Source organism: Cetorhinus maximus, chromosome 22, assembly GCF_964194155.1.
Source record: "Cetorhinus maximus chromosome 22, sCetMax3.hap1.1, whole genome shotgun sequence".
In the NCBI taxonomy this organism is placed as follows: domain Eukaryota; kingdom Metazoa; phylum Chordata; class Chondrichthyes; order Lamniformes; family Cetorhinidae; genus Cetorhinus; species Cetorhinus maximus.
In genome coordinates this window covers 76,881,647-76,900,346 of record NC_135900.1, presented here as the reverse complement: position 1 = coordinate 76,900,346, position 18,700 = coordinate 76,881,647, and the positions used below count along the sequence as shown (strand labels likewise).

Sequence of the window (18,700 nt, the reverse complement as noted above, 5' to 3'; positions counted from 1 at the left end):
AGTTTGAAAGAGTAAAACAAAGTAATTTTGACCAGTGGATATGGCCATTAAAAAATAGGACAACCTCTGCAGCTCTTAGGGAAGCAATTCTTTTGGAAAAATTTAAAGATTCAATCCCTTCTGTAGTGAGAGCTCATGTGGAGGAACAGAGGTTTGATCCTATAAGACAAGCAGCAGAGAAGGCTGATGATTATGAGTCAGCTCGTAGAGCTAAATCTTTTCTCGTCACCCTTTCAAATTAGAAAAGGAGAAAAAGTGGGAAGGTGAAAGGAAGGCAGGTAGTCAGGGAAGAGAAGGAGTAGCTGGAAGTTCCCAGGAAGTTTTTTCTCAGAATAAAAAGGACGGTGCTGAAGGTAGAAGTGACATTTGAAAATTGAGATGTTTTCATGTAATAAAGTGGGGCATACAAAGTCAGTGTGCTGGAGGTTACAGGGAAATTCTGTAGGAATTATTGGGGTCCAGAAAAGCTCTGGAAGTAAAAGTACTGTGGGTTCTGAGGTTCAGGCACAGGAGAAACAGGTGTACGGGTGAAACGGAGAATCAGTGATAGGTAAAGAAGTGAGAATGTGTTCACAGTTTACTCAAGAGAATTCTGAGGAGCAGGTTGCGGAAATGTTTAAAGATTTTCTAAGTGAAAGGAAAGTCTTTCCATGTGTACAGGGTGGAGTAGGATAAACGCGAGAGTACAAGGCTTTGGGGTGAAAGGGGAAAGGTTTAGGGGGAACATCAGGGGGAACTTCTTCACTCAGAGAGTGTTGAGAGTGTGGAACGAGCTACCATCTGACATGGTAAATGCGGGCTCACTCTTAAGTTTTAAGAATAAGTTGGATAGATACATGGATGGGAGAGGTCTGGAGGGTTATGGACTGGGTGCAGGTCAATGGGACTAGCGGAATAATATTTCGGCACAGACTAGAAGGGCTGAATGGCCTGTTTTCTGTGCTGTAGTGTTCTATGGTTCTATGGTTCAATCCTTAATGTTGTGGGATAGTGGTATTTGTTGTTCAAAGGGAGTATTGCAGGAGTAGGTAATAATAAGTGGGGTTCATGGAGGTACTAAGTCTATTCCGTTGTGAAGGTAAATTTAAAGAGCAGGAGGAAGTCGGGTGAAGTTATAGTTGGAGAGGTGGAAAAATTGCCCATTGCAGGGGTTCAATTTATTCTGGGTAATGATATAGCTGGGTCACAAATGTGGATGATGCCTGTGGTAGTTGAGCAGCCTATAGAAGTGTTTTCAGCAGAGGCGTTACAGAAGAACATCCTGCATTGTTTCCCGATTGTGTTGTAGTGAGATCAAAGCCTCATTGGGAAGAACAGGGAAAACAAGAAAGGTAGGCAGTTCAAAAGCAATAAGAAGGTGTCAAAATCCAATTAGCTGGCACTTTGTTTGATAACATTTATCAGGTGGAAAGAATACAGGACAATTCAGCTGAAGTTCTACCTGTCCCACCCCCCTCTACCAGCTTATATTTCATCTCATTTCTATATTTCTTATTTCTGATGAAGGGTCATACGGACTTGAAATGTCAACTGTATCCTTCTCTGCAGATGCTGTCAGACCTGTTGAGTTTTTCCAGGTATTTTTGTTTTAATTCAGCTGAAGTGTTTAACTCAAGGAGGTTAGTGGAGTTACAGAAAAATGATTTGCAATTATGTCAGAAAGCTTATTCAGAAACAGAAGCAAAATGTACTCCGGTATGTTATTATCTTTAGGGAGATATTTTAATGAGAAAATGGAGGTCGGATCATGTCTCAGCAAATGAAAGCTGGAGGGAGGTGCATCAGATTGTTATCCCATTAGGGTACAGAAATGAGATTCTGAGGATTGCTCATGAAATTCCAATGGGGGGACATTAGGGTTAGGGTTAGGGTTGATTTTCCTCTAATCAAATTGGATAATGAGGGGCTGCTTGAAAATTTAAATGAAATGTCGAGTTACCTTCCAAGCAAGTGTCAAAGTGATTTGGAAAAGCTTTTGCAGTCACACAAACCTATTTGCGGAAATAAGTTGGGAAAGACACATTTAGCTTTACATGATGTATGTATAGAAATGTCATCTTCAATAAGGCAACAACCTTATAGATTAAATCTGGCAAAGTTATCACAAGTACAAAAAGAAATTAATTTCATGCTTCAAAATGATATCATTGAGACTCGTTGCAGTAACTGGAGATTGCCTGTTGTACTGGTACCGAAACCGGATGGAACACCAAGACCGTGTGTAGACTATTGAAAAGTGAATGTGGTGACAAAAACGAACTTCTATCCTATACCACAGTTGGAGGATTGCATTGAGAAAGTGAGACAATCGAAATTTATCACAAAGATTGATTTGCTAAAAGGATATTGGCAGGTATCGTTGTCGGAGAGAGCAAAGGAGATATTGGCTTTTGTAATGCCATGTGGACTATATCAGTTTAAAGTCATGCCATTTGGTGTGAAGAATGCACCTGCGACATTTCACAGACTGACAAACAAAGCAATTGCAGGTCCTAGCAATTGTGCTGTTTATATTGATGATCTAATCATTTTCAATCAGACGTGGGAGGAGCATTTACAGCATCTGGAAGAATGATTTACTCGACTACAAAAAGCTAATTTGGTGATAAACTTGGCTAAAAGTGAATTTGCAAAAGCGAAAGTTACGTATCTAGGCCATACCATTGGACATGGTGAGGTGGCTCCGGGAGATACGAAAGTCAAGGCTATCGTGGATTTCCCTGTGCCCACAACAAAAGGAGAAGTTTTGAGATTTCTGAGCATGAGTAGGTTTTACCGGAAATTTGTACCAAATTTTAGCTGAGTGGTTGCTCCACTGACTGAACCACTAAAAAGGAACAAGAAGCTTCAATGGACACTGGAGTGTCAGAAGTCATTTGATAGTTTGAAAACTGTATTAACTACAACACCAGTTTTGGCAGTACCCAATTACGCCAAGCAATTTAAGTTGACACAAGCGATATAGGCATTGGGGCTGATAAAAGCAAAATACTGCGGATGCTGGAAATCCAAAACAAAAAGAAAAATAGCTGGAAAAACTCAGCAAGTCTGACAGCATCTGTGGAGAGAAAGACAGAGTTAACATTTCGAGACCAGATGACACTGGAATTGAAAAACCGCGAGGGCATTTTTCACAGGAGCTGAATGCACTACAGAGAAGGTATTCAACAATCGAAAAAGAAACTTTGGGTTTAGTGTTAGCATTGTAGCATTTTGAAATTTATGTTGCAAACATTTCATCAGAAACAATTGTTTATACAGACCATTGTCCTTTGAAGTTTTTGGACAAATTTTGAGACAAAAGTGCAAGACTTTTCAGATGGAGTCTATCATTACAACCATTTAAACTACGTATATTACTGGAAGAGAAAATCTGTTCATAGATGTGTTACCAAGAGTTTGAAGCTTAAAGGAAGATTGGACATGTTTTTTAAATCTGGACACTGGACTGGCATGATTTCTGTTAATACCAAGGACTTGTGTATATATATATTGTTATGTTAATGCATGCATCTGGTAATTTAATAGTGTAATAAGGTGGGAGATAGTGTGAGATGGGTTAAAAAAACAAAGCTGCCTTTTAGAATTATGACGGTTAATTTTTCGATAGGAAGGGAGATGTCATGAAGCTATCAATGTATATGATGTTATTGGAAATTATTTTTCTTAAAATAGAGGTTTAGTCTGTGGGTGTGTCTGTGTGTGTTTTAATTGGGTTAAAGCCAGCTAGTCTGGGTGCTTTTATGTATAGTAGTTTTGAGATGTAAACAGAGAGGTAGAGGTAGAGCATTCAAAGACTGGGGGTAAAATCTTACACCTAGCTAGGAGAGACCATGCAATATGTTTATATTACTAATAAAATTGGTTCTATGAAAGGGGTTTTATTGTTAGAAGAGGTGGAGTTCAAAGGGGCTGGTGATACAATGAGAATTTACATTCAAAGAGAAGTGCTGGGTATAACAAAGCCAGTTTTGTGTGTGCAGAGCAGAGGCTTGTAACATCATAGCAGCTGTAAGCCTACAACTGTCTGAAAAGGAACCAAAATGCAAGGAACCTCATTTTGAATTTGTAAGGGGAAAATGCTTTGCTTGATGTGTGGTTAAAGTCTATGGGTTGCTGTTGCCTTAGTGGAGATTAGTTTGGGAACTTGTTAAGAAGCTATAGTAGTAGTAATTTGTAGCCATGAGTATATGTTTAACTTGTGTAAATTAATAAAAACCTCATGTAGTTTGATGTAAAAAACCGCTCGAGAACTGATGGTCTGATTCCTGAATTCAGAACTGCATCTCGATCATACCACTTGAAAATATAGACAGTTGTTTAAAGTTTCTCTCTGGGATTTTAAATAGCTCAACTTTACCAACTGCTGTGTAATAACAGGTATCCTCAATGTGAAGATGGGACTTTGTCTCCACAAGGACTGTGTGGTGGTCACTCCTACCGATACCTTCATGAACAGGAATGAAGGCATCAGAAAGGGTACAGAGGAGGTTTACCAGGACGTTACCAGAGATGAGGGACTTCAGTTCTGAGGAGACGGTGGAAAAATTCAGATTGTTCCCTTTGGAGCAGAGAAGGTTGAGAGGTGACCTTTTTTCATTCTTGCACGGGATGTGGGTGTCGCTGGCAAGGCCAGCATTTGTTGCCCATTCCTCATTGCCCTTGAACTGAGTGGCTTGCTAGGCCATTTTAGAGTGAAGTTAAGAGTGAAACACATTGCTGTGGGTTCAGAGTCACATGTAGGCCAGACCAGATAAGGATGGCAGATTTCCTTCCCTAAAGGACATTAATGTACCGGATGGGTTTTTACAACAATTGATGATGGTTTTCACCTAACGGAGGTTTTGAGGTTTGTGTAGAGTTAAGAGAGAAAAACTATTCCTGTGGTGAGTGGGTCAATAATCAGAGGCCATGAACTTGAAATCATTGGCAAAAGATCTAGAGGAAAGATGAGGAAAAATGTTTTCACTCGGAGAGTTGTTGGGATCTGGAACACTTGGCCTGTAAAAGTGGCAGAAGCTGATTCTAAAAATAATTTTAAACAGGAGTCGGACAGATAAAAAACCTAGAGTTACAGACAAAAAGTGGTGATGTGGGACTAAGCAGGGCTCCTCTTTCAAAGAGCCAGAACCAGCACAATGCTCCAAATGGCCTCTTTCTGTGCTGTTAGCTTCTGGGATCCAATGATTGCTCATCACTGTCTCTATAACTCATTATCCTCACTCTCTTCAACTCATTACTCGCTGCACTCTCCAGTTCCCTGGGTTATGCGGTATTTATATTAATTTCCCAGGACACCCCATTAACCTAGATCAATTATGTTGTCTTCTGTTGACTTTTTCCAGCTCGATTTTGCACAGACTTGAATCTCACATCCCCTTGTAAATGAGAGATTTATTAATAGATTGAGGGGGATTGTGGTAACCTGGGAGTTATAGAGTCAGTGTAGGACACAGCTCTGGTGGCAGGGTATGTACAGGCACTAGGGGAGGGGAGGGGAGTTTAGTGAGCTGGATGAGCTTGTTACAGTCAGTGCAAGCTGGAACAGAAAAAGCTGTTCACCGGAGTTAAACTGTAATAGGAACTTTACCTCAGCAATCTTGAATAATGCACAGATTTAATGTTCTTACCCTTCCAGGTGCACTGTTTAAAATCAGGAGTCGCCCTTTTAGGGCAGAGATGAGGAGAAATATTTTTTCTCGGAGGGTTGTGCTATTTTGGAACTCTCGGCCTCAGAAGGTGATGCAGGCGGGATCGTTGAATATCTTTAAGGCAGAGGGAGATGGATTCTTGTTCAACAAGGGAATCAAAGGTTATTGGGGGGTAGATGGGAATGTGGACATTGAAACACAAACAGATCAGCCATGATCTTATGGAAGGGCAGAGCAGGCTCGAGGGGCCGAGTGGCCTACTTCTGCTCTTTTTCTTGCCTGGGCCTCCCCCTTTAATTTGCCTATTTAATAGTTTGCTTCTTCCCCTTTATGTTTATGAAATTGACCCTTTCCCTTTTAATGGAAGGCACCATCCACTTTCAGAAGCCGATTTGCTGGGCAGACACACCAGACAGAGAATTGATCCCCCCCAACTCTTCCGTGAAGTCAAACATGGGATTCCTTAGTGCTCGCTGGAGGGGGCAGAGGTTTGAAATCTCATCCGAAAGAGGGCACCTCCGACACTGCAGCACCCCCTCCCCTCTCCTCCCCTCCCCTCAGTACTGGAGCATCACCCCAAATCTCAGGAGTGGGGTTTGAACCCACAACCTGAGAGAGGCCGACTGCTCCCGACTGAGGCACGTTGACCAACCCCAAAGTTTGAGCCAAGAATGGGGGTGAGGGATGGGAGTTAGAGGGCACTGGGAGAACTTGCTGCACATGAGTCTCTGCACCAGCCTGAGGGCTGGCAGCTCAGACCTGAAGTGCTTTTGCAGATGAATTAGATGGTTTGCAGTCTCCTGCCCTCCCTCGGCAGCTTCCCTTACCTTGAGCTGAGACTTGGAAACCTTGCCACTCTTCTCGAGGTCCAGGGCGGTGAAGGCGTACCAGATCGATTTAAGCAGCTCCGTTTTTAAATCCATGGCTCACAGCAAATCCCACCGGGAACGAGAGAAGTCCACTGGTCAGCGAAGGATCAGGCTGCAAACTGATCCCTTCACTGCTGCCCTGGCTCTGGATCCCCTCTGGCTGCAAACATTCACACCCCAGCAACCCAGTCCCGCTCCCCGATCGCGAAAGCCGCCCCGCCAGTCCTGCTTAGCTCGGTTTAATTCTCTCTCTCTCTGTGTTTCTCCCTCCTCAGCTTCCGCTCTCTTTGACCGAATCTCTCTCTCTCGCTCTGCGGACAGGCGAAGCCGCCAGTGGCCGATCAGTTGCCTGGGTGTGTCCTCTGGCCCACAGCACCCGAGTTCACACAGGGGCTGTGAACATATCGCACTGGCTCCTCGAAACCGCCCTCAAATAATTCCAACTATCACCAACAGAGAGAGAGAGAGAGTTTCAAACATGTAGTCCCAGCGGTTATAACAGAAAACCTGCCTTATCCAGGGGCTAGTGACCTGGTAACAGGGTCATCAACATGTGGCTAGTGCAAAGGCGACTGCCCAATGTAATGGTCAAGGACACTGACAATCCTGTGGATAAAGACACTGATCAGTGCGGCATGAAGGCAAAGAACAGTGTCTAAATAAAGACAGTGACCAGTGTTTGGATAAAGACACTGACCAGTCTAATGGATAAAGATACTGACCAGTCTAATGGATAAAGACGCTGACCAGTCTAATGGATAAAGACACTGACCAGTCTAATGGATAAAGACACTGACCAGTCTAATGGAGAAATGCACTGACCAGTCTAATGGATAAAGACACTGACCAGTCTAATGGATAAAGACACTGACCAGTCTAATGGATAAAGACACTGACCAGTCTAATGGATAAAGGCACTGACCAATCTAATGGATAAAGACACTGACCAGTCTAATAGATAAAGGCAGTGACCAGTCTAATGGATAAAGACGCTGACCAGTCTAATGGAGAAATGCACTGACCAGTCTAATGGATAAAGGCACTGACCAGTCTAATGGATAAAGACACTGACCAGTCTAATAGATAAAGGCAGTAACCAGTCTAATGGATAAAGTCGCTGACCAGTCTAATGGATAAAGACACTGACCAGTCTAATGGATAAAGACACTGACCAGTCTAATGGATAAAGACACTGACCAGTCTAATAGATAAAGGCAGTGACCAGTCTAATGGATAAAGACGCTGACCAGTCTAATGGAGAAATGCACTGACCAGTCTAATGGATAAAGGCAGTAACCAGTCTAATGGATAAAGGCAGTAACCAGTCTAATGGATAAAGTCGCTGACCAGTCTAATGGATAAAGTCACTGACCAGTCTAATGGAGAAATGCACTGACCAGTCTAATGGATAAAGACACTGTCCAGTCTAATAGATAAAGACACTGTCCAGTCTAATGGATAAAGGCACTGACCAGTCTAATGGATAAAGGCACTGACCAGTCTAATGGTTAAAGGCACTGGCCAGTCTAATGGATAAAGTCACTGACCAGTCTAATGGATAAAGGCACTGACCAGTCTAATGGATAAAGAACACTGACCAGTCTAACGGATAAAGGCACTGACCAGTCTAACGGATAAAGGCACTGACCAGTCTAATGGTTAAAGGCACTGACCAGTCTAATGGATAAAGGCACTGACCAGTCTAATGGATAAAGGCACTGACCAGTCTAATGGTTAAAGGCAGTGACCAGTCTAATGGATAAAGGCACTGACCAGTGTCTGGATAAAGACACTGACCAGTCTAATGGATAAAGACACTGACCAGTGTCTGGATAAAGGCGCTGACCAGTCTAATGGATAAAGGCACTGACCAGTGTCTGGATAAAGACACTGACCAGTCTAATGGATAAAGACACTGACCAGTGTCTGGATAAAGGCACTGACCAGTCTAATGGATAAAGGCATTGACCAGTCTAATGGATAAAGACACTGACCAGTGTCTGGATAAAGGCACTGACCAGTGTCTGGATAAAGGCACTGACCAGTCTAATGGATAAAGACACTGACCAGTGTGTGGATAAAGGTGCTGACCAGTCTAATGGATAAAGACACTGACCAGTGTCTGGATAAAGGCGCTGACCAGTCTAATGGATAAAGACACTGACCAGTGTCTGTATAAAGGTGCTGACCAGTCTAATGGATAAAGACACTGACCAGTGTGTGGATAAAGGTGCTGACCAGTCTAATGGATAAAGACACTGACCAGTGTCTGGATAAAGGCACTGACCAATCTAATGGATAAAGACACTGACCAGTGTCTGTATAAAGGCGCTGACCAGTCTAATGGATAAAGGTACTGACCAGTGTCTGGATAAAGGCACTGACCAATCTAATGGATAAAGACACTGACCAGTGTCTGGATAAAGGCGCTGACCAGTCTAATGGATAAAGACACTGACCAGTGTCTGGATAAAGGCGCTGACGAGTCTAATGGATAAAGACACTGACCAGTGTCTGGATAAAGACACTGACCAGTCTAATGGATAAAGACACTGACCTGTTTGTGGATAAAGACATTGACCAGTCTAATGGATAAAGACATTGAACAGTGTGTGGATAAAGACACGGACCAGTGTAATGGATAAAGACATTGACCAGTCTAACGATAAAGACACTGACCAGTTTGTGGATAGACACTGACCAGTCTAAAGGATAAAGGCCCTGACCAGTGCAATAGATAAAGACACTGACCAGTCTAATGGATAAAGACACTGACCAGCGCAATAGATAAAGACACTGACCAGTCTAATGGATAAAGACACTGACCAGCGCAATAGATAAAGACACTGACCAGTCTAATGGATAAAGGCACTGACCAGTCTAATGGATAAAGACACTGAGCAGTCTAATGGATAAAGGCACTGGCCAGTTGTAGTGATTGAAAGTATCGCCTTTTCCCACTGTGTATCAGGGTCACGTGATTGTACTTCTAGACTCTGACAAATGAGCTCTAAGTGTGGGTAATTTGGGGGACTTGGATTTTCCAGTTGTGGACCTGGATCAAGCATGTAGCTTCTAAAACCTCTCTGTAATAAAGTTATCTGTTTCTGGTTGAAACCTGTCCGGTCTGTCAAGTATTTGGCGATGAGGGTAAAATAGCTCCGACGCTGCACCTCACCATGTTAACGTGAATATATCAGATCTTAAGGAAAAGAGAAAAGTATACTCACCAGTCATGCCACTCGTCGTGAATCAACACTTATGACGTGACCGTGGAAGACTGGAGTCATTGGCAAATAAAATTACCGCGGAGGAGAAGCAGAAAGCAATCCTTTAGAGTGTCTGTGATAGCAAGACAAAAAACCTCATCCACAGCCTGACGGCCCTGAACGCGCCCAATTCTAAATCATTTCATGAATTAGTGGACCTCGCGGAGACGCATTTTCAGCTGAAGCTGTCGGTAATAACACAGAGGCTTAAGTTTAACTCCAGAGTAAGGGCCCCGGGAGAGTCCATTGTAACCTATATAGCGAAGTTGAAGCAGTTGACTGAGCACTGGGACTTCAGAGACACACTCGGTGACATGTTGTGGAAACAATTAGTTTATGGAGTTTACGACGACGCCATTCAGCGCTGTTTACTCACAGAAATCAACATCGATTTGAAGCATGCCATGGAAATCACACTGGCCATGGAAATGCTGAGAGGGACTCGCAGGCTTTACAGATTGTGCAACATGGCGCCGTTCTTCAGCTGGGGCAGGAACCTACCACCGGGCGCAGTACAAAAACCAGAGACACAGCAGCGAAGCGGGAGACAGTCTCGATAAACGAAAAGGCCAAGTGGAAACAGTTCAGCAGTGACTCCGAAGTTAATCTGTTACAGATGTGGGGGTAACCACGTGCCAGAAACCTGCAGATTCAAGGAGACAATGCCATTACTGCCAGAAGAAAGGGTATGTAATAAAGTAATGCAGGGAGAAATCGAGACAGCCCAAAAGACAGAGAGACCAAAATGATTGAAGCGTATAATATAACAGAACCTGGAGCTGCCAATACTAATATCTATTCCCTGTACAATGTCACAGCTGTAAAAACTGAACCTATTACTGTCACAATCCAAGTGAATGGGAAGCCACTGGTAATGGAGGAACCTCAACCACAGTGGTGAGAGAGCACACATTTAAATAGAGGTGCCCAGCCACTGAATCTGGAGCAAACAACGGCTCAATTGAAGACATTCACTGGAGAGTCCATTACAGGTAAAGGGCATCACCACAATACCTGTGTCCTATAGGCAACAGACAGCCCAGCTTCCAGTGATCATAGTGACAGGTGAAGGACCTAGTCTTCTGGGCCGAGACTGGTTACAAAGAATTAAACTGAACTGGTCTGAAATATTTCACTTGCGAACAGGAGGAGTTTCTGAACTGCTAGGGGAATACGACAGTGTATTTCATGATGAATTGCCACAAGAAGTTGTGCTTCTACTGAATTTCTTTGACTCTTCACCTGTGTGTGCAAAGCAAATAAAGAATTGGACGAACAGATCCAATTTTGTCAAAAGTTCAAGACCTTGTATTGTAAAGTTAGTCGAATTCACCAGTGTCTGAAGAGATGAGACTATTCCATGCCTGTAAAGCAGAGTTAAGTTGTCAAGATGGAATCTTGTTGTGGGGATCAAGAGTTGCAGTCCCTTCACAAGGAAGAGAACCACTCTTGACAGAGTTTCACAGTGCGCATCCAGGCATATCGAAGATGAAGATGCTTGTGTGAAGCTATGTCTGATGGCTAGGCATAGACGGTGACATTGAGAGCATGGTCAAGCACTGTCTCCAGTGTCAGCAACAACAGAAGTTGCCTGTTTCAGCTCCACTGCATCTGTGGGAGTGGCCTGGTCGGCCCTGGTTTAAACTACATATTGATTATGTAGGATCATTCTTAGGTACCATGTTTTTATTGATTACACAATCTACATGGATGGATGTGTATGAAGTCAGATCACTGACGTTGAGTTCAACAATTGAAAAGCTGCATCAATGTTTTTGTATACATGACCTATCGGAAGTCATCGTTTTGGATAACAGTACAGTCTTTACCAGTACAGACTTTCAGAGATTCATGAGTTTAAATGGAATCAGACATATTAAAACAGCACCATATCATCCCTCATCCAATGGTTTAGCTGAAAGAGCTGTGCAAACTTTCAAATCAGGAATGAAGAGATTATCCGAAGGTACTCTAGAAACTCGACTTTCCCACTTTCTTCTCAATTATCGTACGACGCCTCAGTCAACTATGGGTTCAACATCATCTGAATTATTGATGAAATGCTGCCTACATACAAGGTTAAGTCTGGTGTTTCCAAACTTAAAAAAAACTTTAAAAAGCTAAAGGGGGAGGAAATGTTGTGATTAAGGTTATAGCCATTTCCTACTGCTGATCAGGGATCACATGATTGTACTTGTAGACTCTGACGAATGAGCCCTCAGCGTGGGTAATCTGGAGGGGGTGGGGAGGTGAGGCTTTTCCAATCGTGGACCTGGTTCAAACATGTAGCTTCTAAAGCAGTTCTGTAATAAAGTTATCTGTTTCAAGTAGAAACCTGTCCGGTACATCAAGTTCATTACACCAGTCTAATGGATAAAGACACTGTCCAGTGTGTGGATAAAGGCACTGACCAGTCTAATGGATAAAAACACTGTCCAGTGTGTGGATAAAGACACTGAACAGTCTAATGGATAAAGACACTGTCCAGTGTGTGGATAAAGACACTGACCAGTGTGTGGATAAAGGCACTTTATCCATTAGATGGATAAAGGCACTGATCAGTCTAATGGATAAAGACACTGTCCAGTGTGTGGATAAAGACACTGAACAGTCTAATGGATAAAGACACTGACCAGTCTAATGGATAAAGACACTGACCAGTCTAATGGATAAAAACACTGTCCAGTGTCTGGATAAAGACACTGAACAGTCTAATGGATAAAGACACTGTCCAGTGTGTGGATAAAGGCACTGACCAGTCTAATGGATAAAGACACTGTCCAGTGTGTGGATAAAGGCACTTTATCCATTAGATGGATAAAGGCACTGATCAGTCTAATGGATAAAGACACTGTCCAGTGTGTGGATAAAGGCACTGACCAGTCTAATGGATAAAGACACTGTCCAGTCTAATGGATAAAGACACTGACCAGTGTGTGGATAAAGACACTGACCAGTCTAATGGATAAAGATATTGCCCAGTGTGTGGATAAAAACACTGACCAGTCTAATAGATAAAGACACTGACCAGTCTAACAGATGAAGATACTGACCAGTCTAATGGATAAAGTCACTGACCAGTGCATGGATAAGGACACTGGCCAGTGTGTGGATTAAGGCACTGACCAGTGTGTGGATTAAGACACTGACCAGTGTGTGGTTTAAGGCACTGACCAGTGTGTGGATTAAGGCACTGACCAGCGTGTGGTTTAAGGCACTGACCAGTGTGTGGTTTAAGGCACTGACCAGTGTGTGGTTTAAGGCACTGACCAGTGTGTGGTTTAAGGCACTGACCAGCCTGTGGTTTAAGGCACTGACCAGTGTGTGGTTTAAGGCACTGACCAGTGTGTGGTTTAAGGCACTGACCAGTGTGTGGTTTAAGACACTGACCAGTGTGTGGTTTAAGGCACTGACCAGTGTGTGGTTTAAGGCACTGACCAGTGTGTGGATGAAGACAATGACTAAGGTGATGACACTTAAGCTCACACACTCAGCCATACACCGTGATACACCACAGGCATACACCACAGATGTACACACAGATGCACACATAAACATATGCACACAGGTGTTTATACACACACACACGTAGATACACAATGCACACACATACGTGCACACAGATGTACACAGACAAATGTATACATGCAGAATTACACAGATGTACACAAAAAGATGTACACCCAGGCATACACACAAAGATGTGTTTGTATATATGTTTATATATGTGTTATATATATATATAAATAAATAAATATATATATATATATATAAATACATTTATATAACGTACATTATGTGCATGTAAATATATATTTATATTTATATATATATATATATATATATATGTATGTGTGTGTGTGTGTATATAACATACAAAATGACCTGGAAGTCATTGCCTATGAGGGTGGCAGAAGCAGAGATGATAAATGATTTCAAAAAGAATTTAGATGGGCACTTGAAGGGTTATGGAGTTGGAGTAGGGGAGTGGGACAGACTCGATTACTCCACAGAGAGATAGCATAGGCTCAATGGCCCAAACGTCCTCCTCCTTAACCTTAAATGAATCTATATACACACACATATGTAGGTGTACATGCATATACACATAGGCATTTACACACAGGCATATACAGGTACACGCACACAAACACACCAAATGCAGTGAGTGACATAGTGCTATATAGCACTCCTATATAATAGAGGATTAACCCGTGGCCACACCCCAAAAGGTTTCTTGTCTATTTCTATCTCCATAGATACCGATTTCAGGTTTTAAATTTCCAAGGCTGCAATGTTTTTGTTTTGTTCTCAGCGGAGGCCTGCTCGTTGTGGTCAAGTTTCCAAGAGACACCTGCTAACTCCAAACTGCATTACAAGAGAAAGTGTAATAAGGTCAGAATAAAAAGACTTTCATTTGTGAAGTGCCTTGCCAGAAGTCAGAAAAACTCCCTAACGGGGTATTACATTGACTCCCTGTGAAAGACAGTGAATTATCAACTTCCTCTCCTCAACATTCTGGGGTCTGAGTGTCAACTGTCCTCTGGTAGTTTGAGCTGCATTATTAGAGTGGGCAGTGTGTGACAGCATGCTATTCAACCAGGGAAGGCGTTACAGCAGTGACAATCCCAAATTCAACTTGCATTTTCCACCAGGGATCACTGGATAGTAAAGTAGAGCCCTTGCTGATAATGACACTTGCGTCTCCAGCCTTGGGGCACTGAGGCCAATTGTATTGGCATTATGTTGGGTAAAGGCAGGGAGTAATGTGGGGAGTGAAGGTACTACATGGTATGTAACTAGGCCATGCAGGACATAGAAGGGGCCAGGCTGGGATCTGTGTTGTTAGCTTGTCTCCATCAGTCTGATTATGGAGCAGTTACAATTCCCCACTTAGTAACAGCTACTCTCACTTACAAGTAGAGCAGGCACCTCATTGTAACAGGATTACAACATGAAGAGAGGAGGAGAGAAAAGTATCTTTTTCAGTTCTCTGTCCGAAGGCAGGTCCGACCCACAGTGCCACCACCTCCACCGCGAGTAGGGCAAGGGCACAGATCCCAAATCCACCCAGGACAGGGATTGAACCCCCTGCTATTGGCACCAATCTGATTCACACCTGCCGTCCGGCCAACTGAGCCAACTGGCCCCCCCAATGAGCCTGAGTTGCTGTGGTAACATCCACTTTTACATCTATATTGTAGCCTGGAGATAGGAACAGTGATGGTCAAGGCTCCAATTTCTTCCCCTCACATGGCTGACCAGCAACCTCTCCCACTCTAACCTCCTGCCATTGATGTGTGTTGGAAGGAGTTACAGATTGATACTCAGCCTGTTCAGCCACATTAGGAATGCACCTTCCTGATCCAAGTGTAGAAATGATTAAAGGCTAATTGAATATTCACCTTTATCTCATGGGGACTAGAACACAAATGAGTACAAGTTACTTTACACACAGAAACAAAAATTGCTGGAAAAACTCATCAGGTCTGACAGCATCTGTGGAGAGAAAGACAGAGTTAACGTTTCGAGTCCATAAGACTCCTCTTCAGAACTAAAGAGAAATAGAAATGTGGTGAAATATATACTGTTTAAGGGAGGGTGGAACCGGTGAAGTTGGATAGAAGGCCAGTGATAGGTGGAGGCAAAGGAGAGATTGCAAAAGATGTCATAAGCAAAAGGTTGAAGGGATGCTGATGGCAGTGATACTGGCTAAAGGAGGTGCTAATGGTGGCATTAAGAGTAGAAAGCAGAATGAGCAACTGACAGACGGCCCTACTGGGGGTGGGGGCGATGTGGGAGAAAAGATTGAAATAGGCTAAAAGGAGGGGATAAAACAATGAATGGAAATAAATTTGAAAAATAATATGTGGGAAAAAGTATATATATAAAAATTTAAAAATAAATATTTGAAAAGGGGGATCAAAAAGGGATGAGGATGGAGGAGAGAGTTCATGATCTAAAGTTGTTGAACTCAATATTCAGTTCGGAAGGCTGTAAAGTGCCTAGTCGGAAGATGAGGTGCTGTTCCTCCAGTTTGCGTTGAGCTTCACTGGAACATTGCAGCAAGCCAAGGACGGACATGTGGGCATGAGAGCAGGGTGGAGTGTTGAAATGGCAAGCGACAGGGAGGTCTGGGTCATGCTTGCAGACAGACCGAAGGTGTTCCGCAAAGCGGTCACCCAGTCTGCGTTTGGTCTCTCCAATGTAGAGGAAACTGCATTGGGAGCAGCGAATGCAGTAGACTAAATTGAGGGAAGTGCAAGTGAAATGCTGCTTCACTTGAAAGAAGTGTTTGGGCCTTTGGACGGTGAGGAGAGGGGAAGTAAAGGGGCAGGTGTTGCACCTTCTGCGGTTGCATGGGAAGGTGCCGTGGGAGGGGCTTGAGGTGTTGGGGGTGATGGAGGAATGGACCAGGGTGTCCCGGAGGGAACGATCCCTGCGGAATGCCGCCAGGGGGGGTGAAGGGAAGATGTGTTTGGTGGTGGCATCATGCTGGAGTTGGCGTAAATGGTGGAGGATGATCCTTTGAATGGGGAGGCTGGTGGGGTGATAGGTGAGGACAAGGGGGACCCTATCATGGTTCTGGAAGGGAGAGGAAGGTGTGAGGGCAGAGGTGCGGGAGATAGGTCGGACACGGTTGAGGGCCCTGTCAACCACAGTGGTGGGGGAACCTCGGTTAAGGAAGAAGGAAGACATGTCAGAAGCACTGTTTTGGAAAGTGGCATCATCAGAACAGATGCGACGGAGGCGAAGGAACTGAGAGAATGGGATGGAGTCCTTACAGGAAGCGGGGTGTGAGGAGCTGTAGTCGAGGTAGCTGTGGGAGTTGGTAGGCTTGTAATGAATATTGGTGGACAGTCTATCACCAGAAATTGAGAAAGAAAGGTCAAGGAAGGGAAGGGAAGTGTCGGAGATGGACCATGTGAAAGTGATGGAGGGGTGAAAATTGGAAGCAAAATTAATAAACTTTTCCGGGTCTGGACAAGAGCATGAAGCAGCACCACAAACATGCCTCTCCGCCGTGGGGTGGTGAAAAAGGCATATGGGACTCTTGCCTTTATCAATCGAGGCATAGATTACAAAAGTAGGGAGGTCATGTTGGAGTTGTATAGAACCTTGGTGAGGCCACAGCTGGAGTACTGTGTGCAGTTCTGGTCACCACATTATAGGAAGGATGTGGGGCAGGAACAGACTGACACGATTGGTCTACCAGGACAGTCCTGTTTGTGGATTTTGGGGAGGAGGTAGAAGCGGGCCATCCGAGGTTGGGAGACTATGAGGTTGGAAGCTGTGGAGGGAAGATCTTCAGAGGAGATGAGGTCAGTGACAGTCCTGGAAACAATGGCTTGATGTTCGGTGGTGGGGTCATGGTCCAGGGGGAGGTAGGAGGAAGTGTCTACGAGTTTGTGCTCAGCCTCTGCAAGGTAGAGGTCTGTACACCAGACAACAACAGCACCACCCTTGTCAGTGGGTTTGATGACAAAATCAGGGTTGGACCTGAGAGAACGGAGTGCGGTGAGTTCAGAAGGAGACAGGTTAGAGTGGGTGAGAGGAGCAGAGAAATTGAAACGACTGATGTCACGCCAACAGTTCTCAATGAAAAGATCAAGAGCAGGTAAGAATCCAGAGGGAGGGGTCCAGATGGAGGGAGAATATTGGAGGCGGGTGAAAGGATCCGTTGAACGGGGAGAGGACTCCTGCCCAAAGAAGTGAGCACGGAGACGAAGGTGGTAGAAGAAGAGTTCAGCATCGTGCTGAGCCTGAAATTCATTGAGGTGTGGGCATAAGGGTATGAAACTGAGTCCTTTGCTGAGTACTGAACGTTCAGCATCAGAGAGGGGAAGGTCAGGGGGTGTGGTGAATACACAGCAAGGGCTGGGATTAGAAGACGGGTTGGGGTCAGAGGGATGGGAAGGGGTGGAGGGTCCTGGATGGGCCTTGGTATCACTGAATTGTTGGAGCTTGTGTTCCTTAACACCTGAAAGAAAGAGACAAAGTTTCTTGTTGAGGTGTCGGATGAGATGAAGAATAAAATGAAACTAGAGGCAAGGACAGCTTAGAGATAGGGTGCGTCGGTGTTGCTGGAGGGAGAGGTCGAGTGTGTTCATATGGTGGCGCATGGCACTGAGTGTGGATATCAGGATGCGATGAGAACAGCAATCCGAGGAGCGCTGTATGTCCCGGAGATACCTGTAATCCTGGGTGGATTCGAAACATGAGGGGTGGAACTTCAGTTGGAATCCACATGGGGTAAGTCAGAGACGGAAACAGTCATTGAGGAAGGAAATGTGGCTGTGAAAGCGAGTTTTGGTAAACACCTTGTCAAACACCAAGAGGGAAATGGAAAGCAATGAAGGTGAACAGGGAAAAAGAGACAGACAGAAATCCTGTCACTTGCCATTTTAACACTCCACCCTGCTCTCATGCCCACATGTCCGTCCTTGGCTTGCTGCAATGTTCCAGTGAAGTTCAACGCAAACTGGAGGAACAGCACCTCATCTTCCAACTAGGCACTTTACAGCCTTCCGGACTGAATATTGAACATGGTCCCCACAAAACAGGGAACCGGATATTAACAAAAAGCAGGTGAAACTGACACGTTCCCGCCTTGATGACGCAATCAGGGCTGGTTATAAAAGAGATGAAGCGGGGGAGAAGGGGGGGATTAGGTAGTAAAGTTTAAGAGAGGGGGAAAGTTGGCGGGAGAGGGGCTTGTTGCATTGGGGAGATATTAATGAAGGGTCCACTCTAACCTCCTGTGAGGGCAAGAGGCAGCTCGTGACAATCCCATTCCACCTAAATATTATTCAGCCTCTTCCTGCTGAACCTCCCCCAGTCAACATTGGGGAGAAAGTGGGAGACCCCAGCATCCTTCCCCAAGAGCCGCTGAGCTACCCGGGCCTGGGGG

At 44.3% G+C, this 18,700-nt stretch overlaps 1 protein-coding gene across 2 annotated transcripts in view; it reads right to left on the bottom strand.

Moving 5' to 3' along the window:
• The window catches only part of LOC144696796 (differentially expressed in FDCP 6 homolog), an 88,434-nt gene extending 81,657 nt beyond the window's left edge, over nt 1-6,777 (bottom strand). The window contains exon 1 of one of the 2 annotated variants that reach the window (XM_078568543.1): nt 6,479-6,777. In XM_078568543.1, coding sequence (XP_078424669.1) covers nt 6,479-6,574 — 96 coding nt within the window. In that variant the 5' untranslated portion in view covers nt 6,575-6,777. The remainder of the gene's footprint in view (nt 1-6,478) is intronic. The other variant, XM_078568544.1, reaches the window with a different exon arrangement.
• Between the last annotated feature and the right edge of the window lie 11,923 nt (nt 6,778-18,700).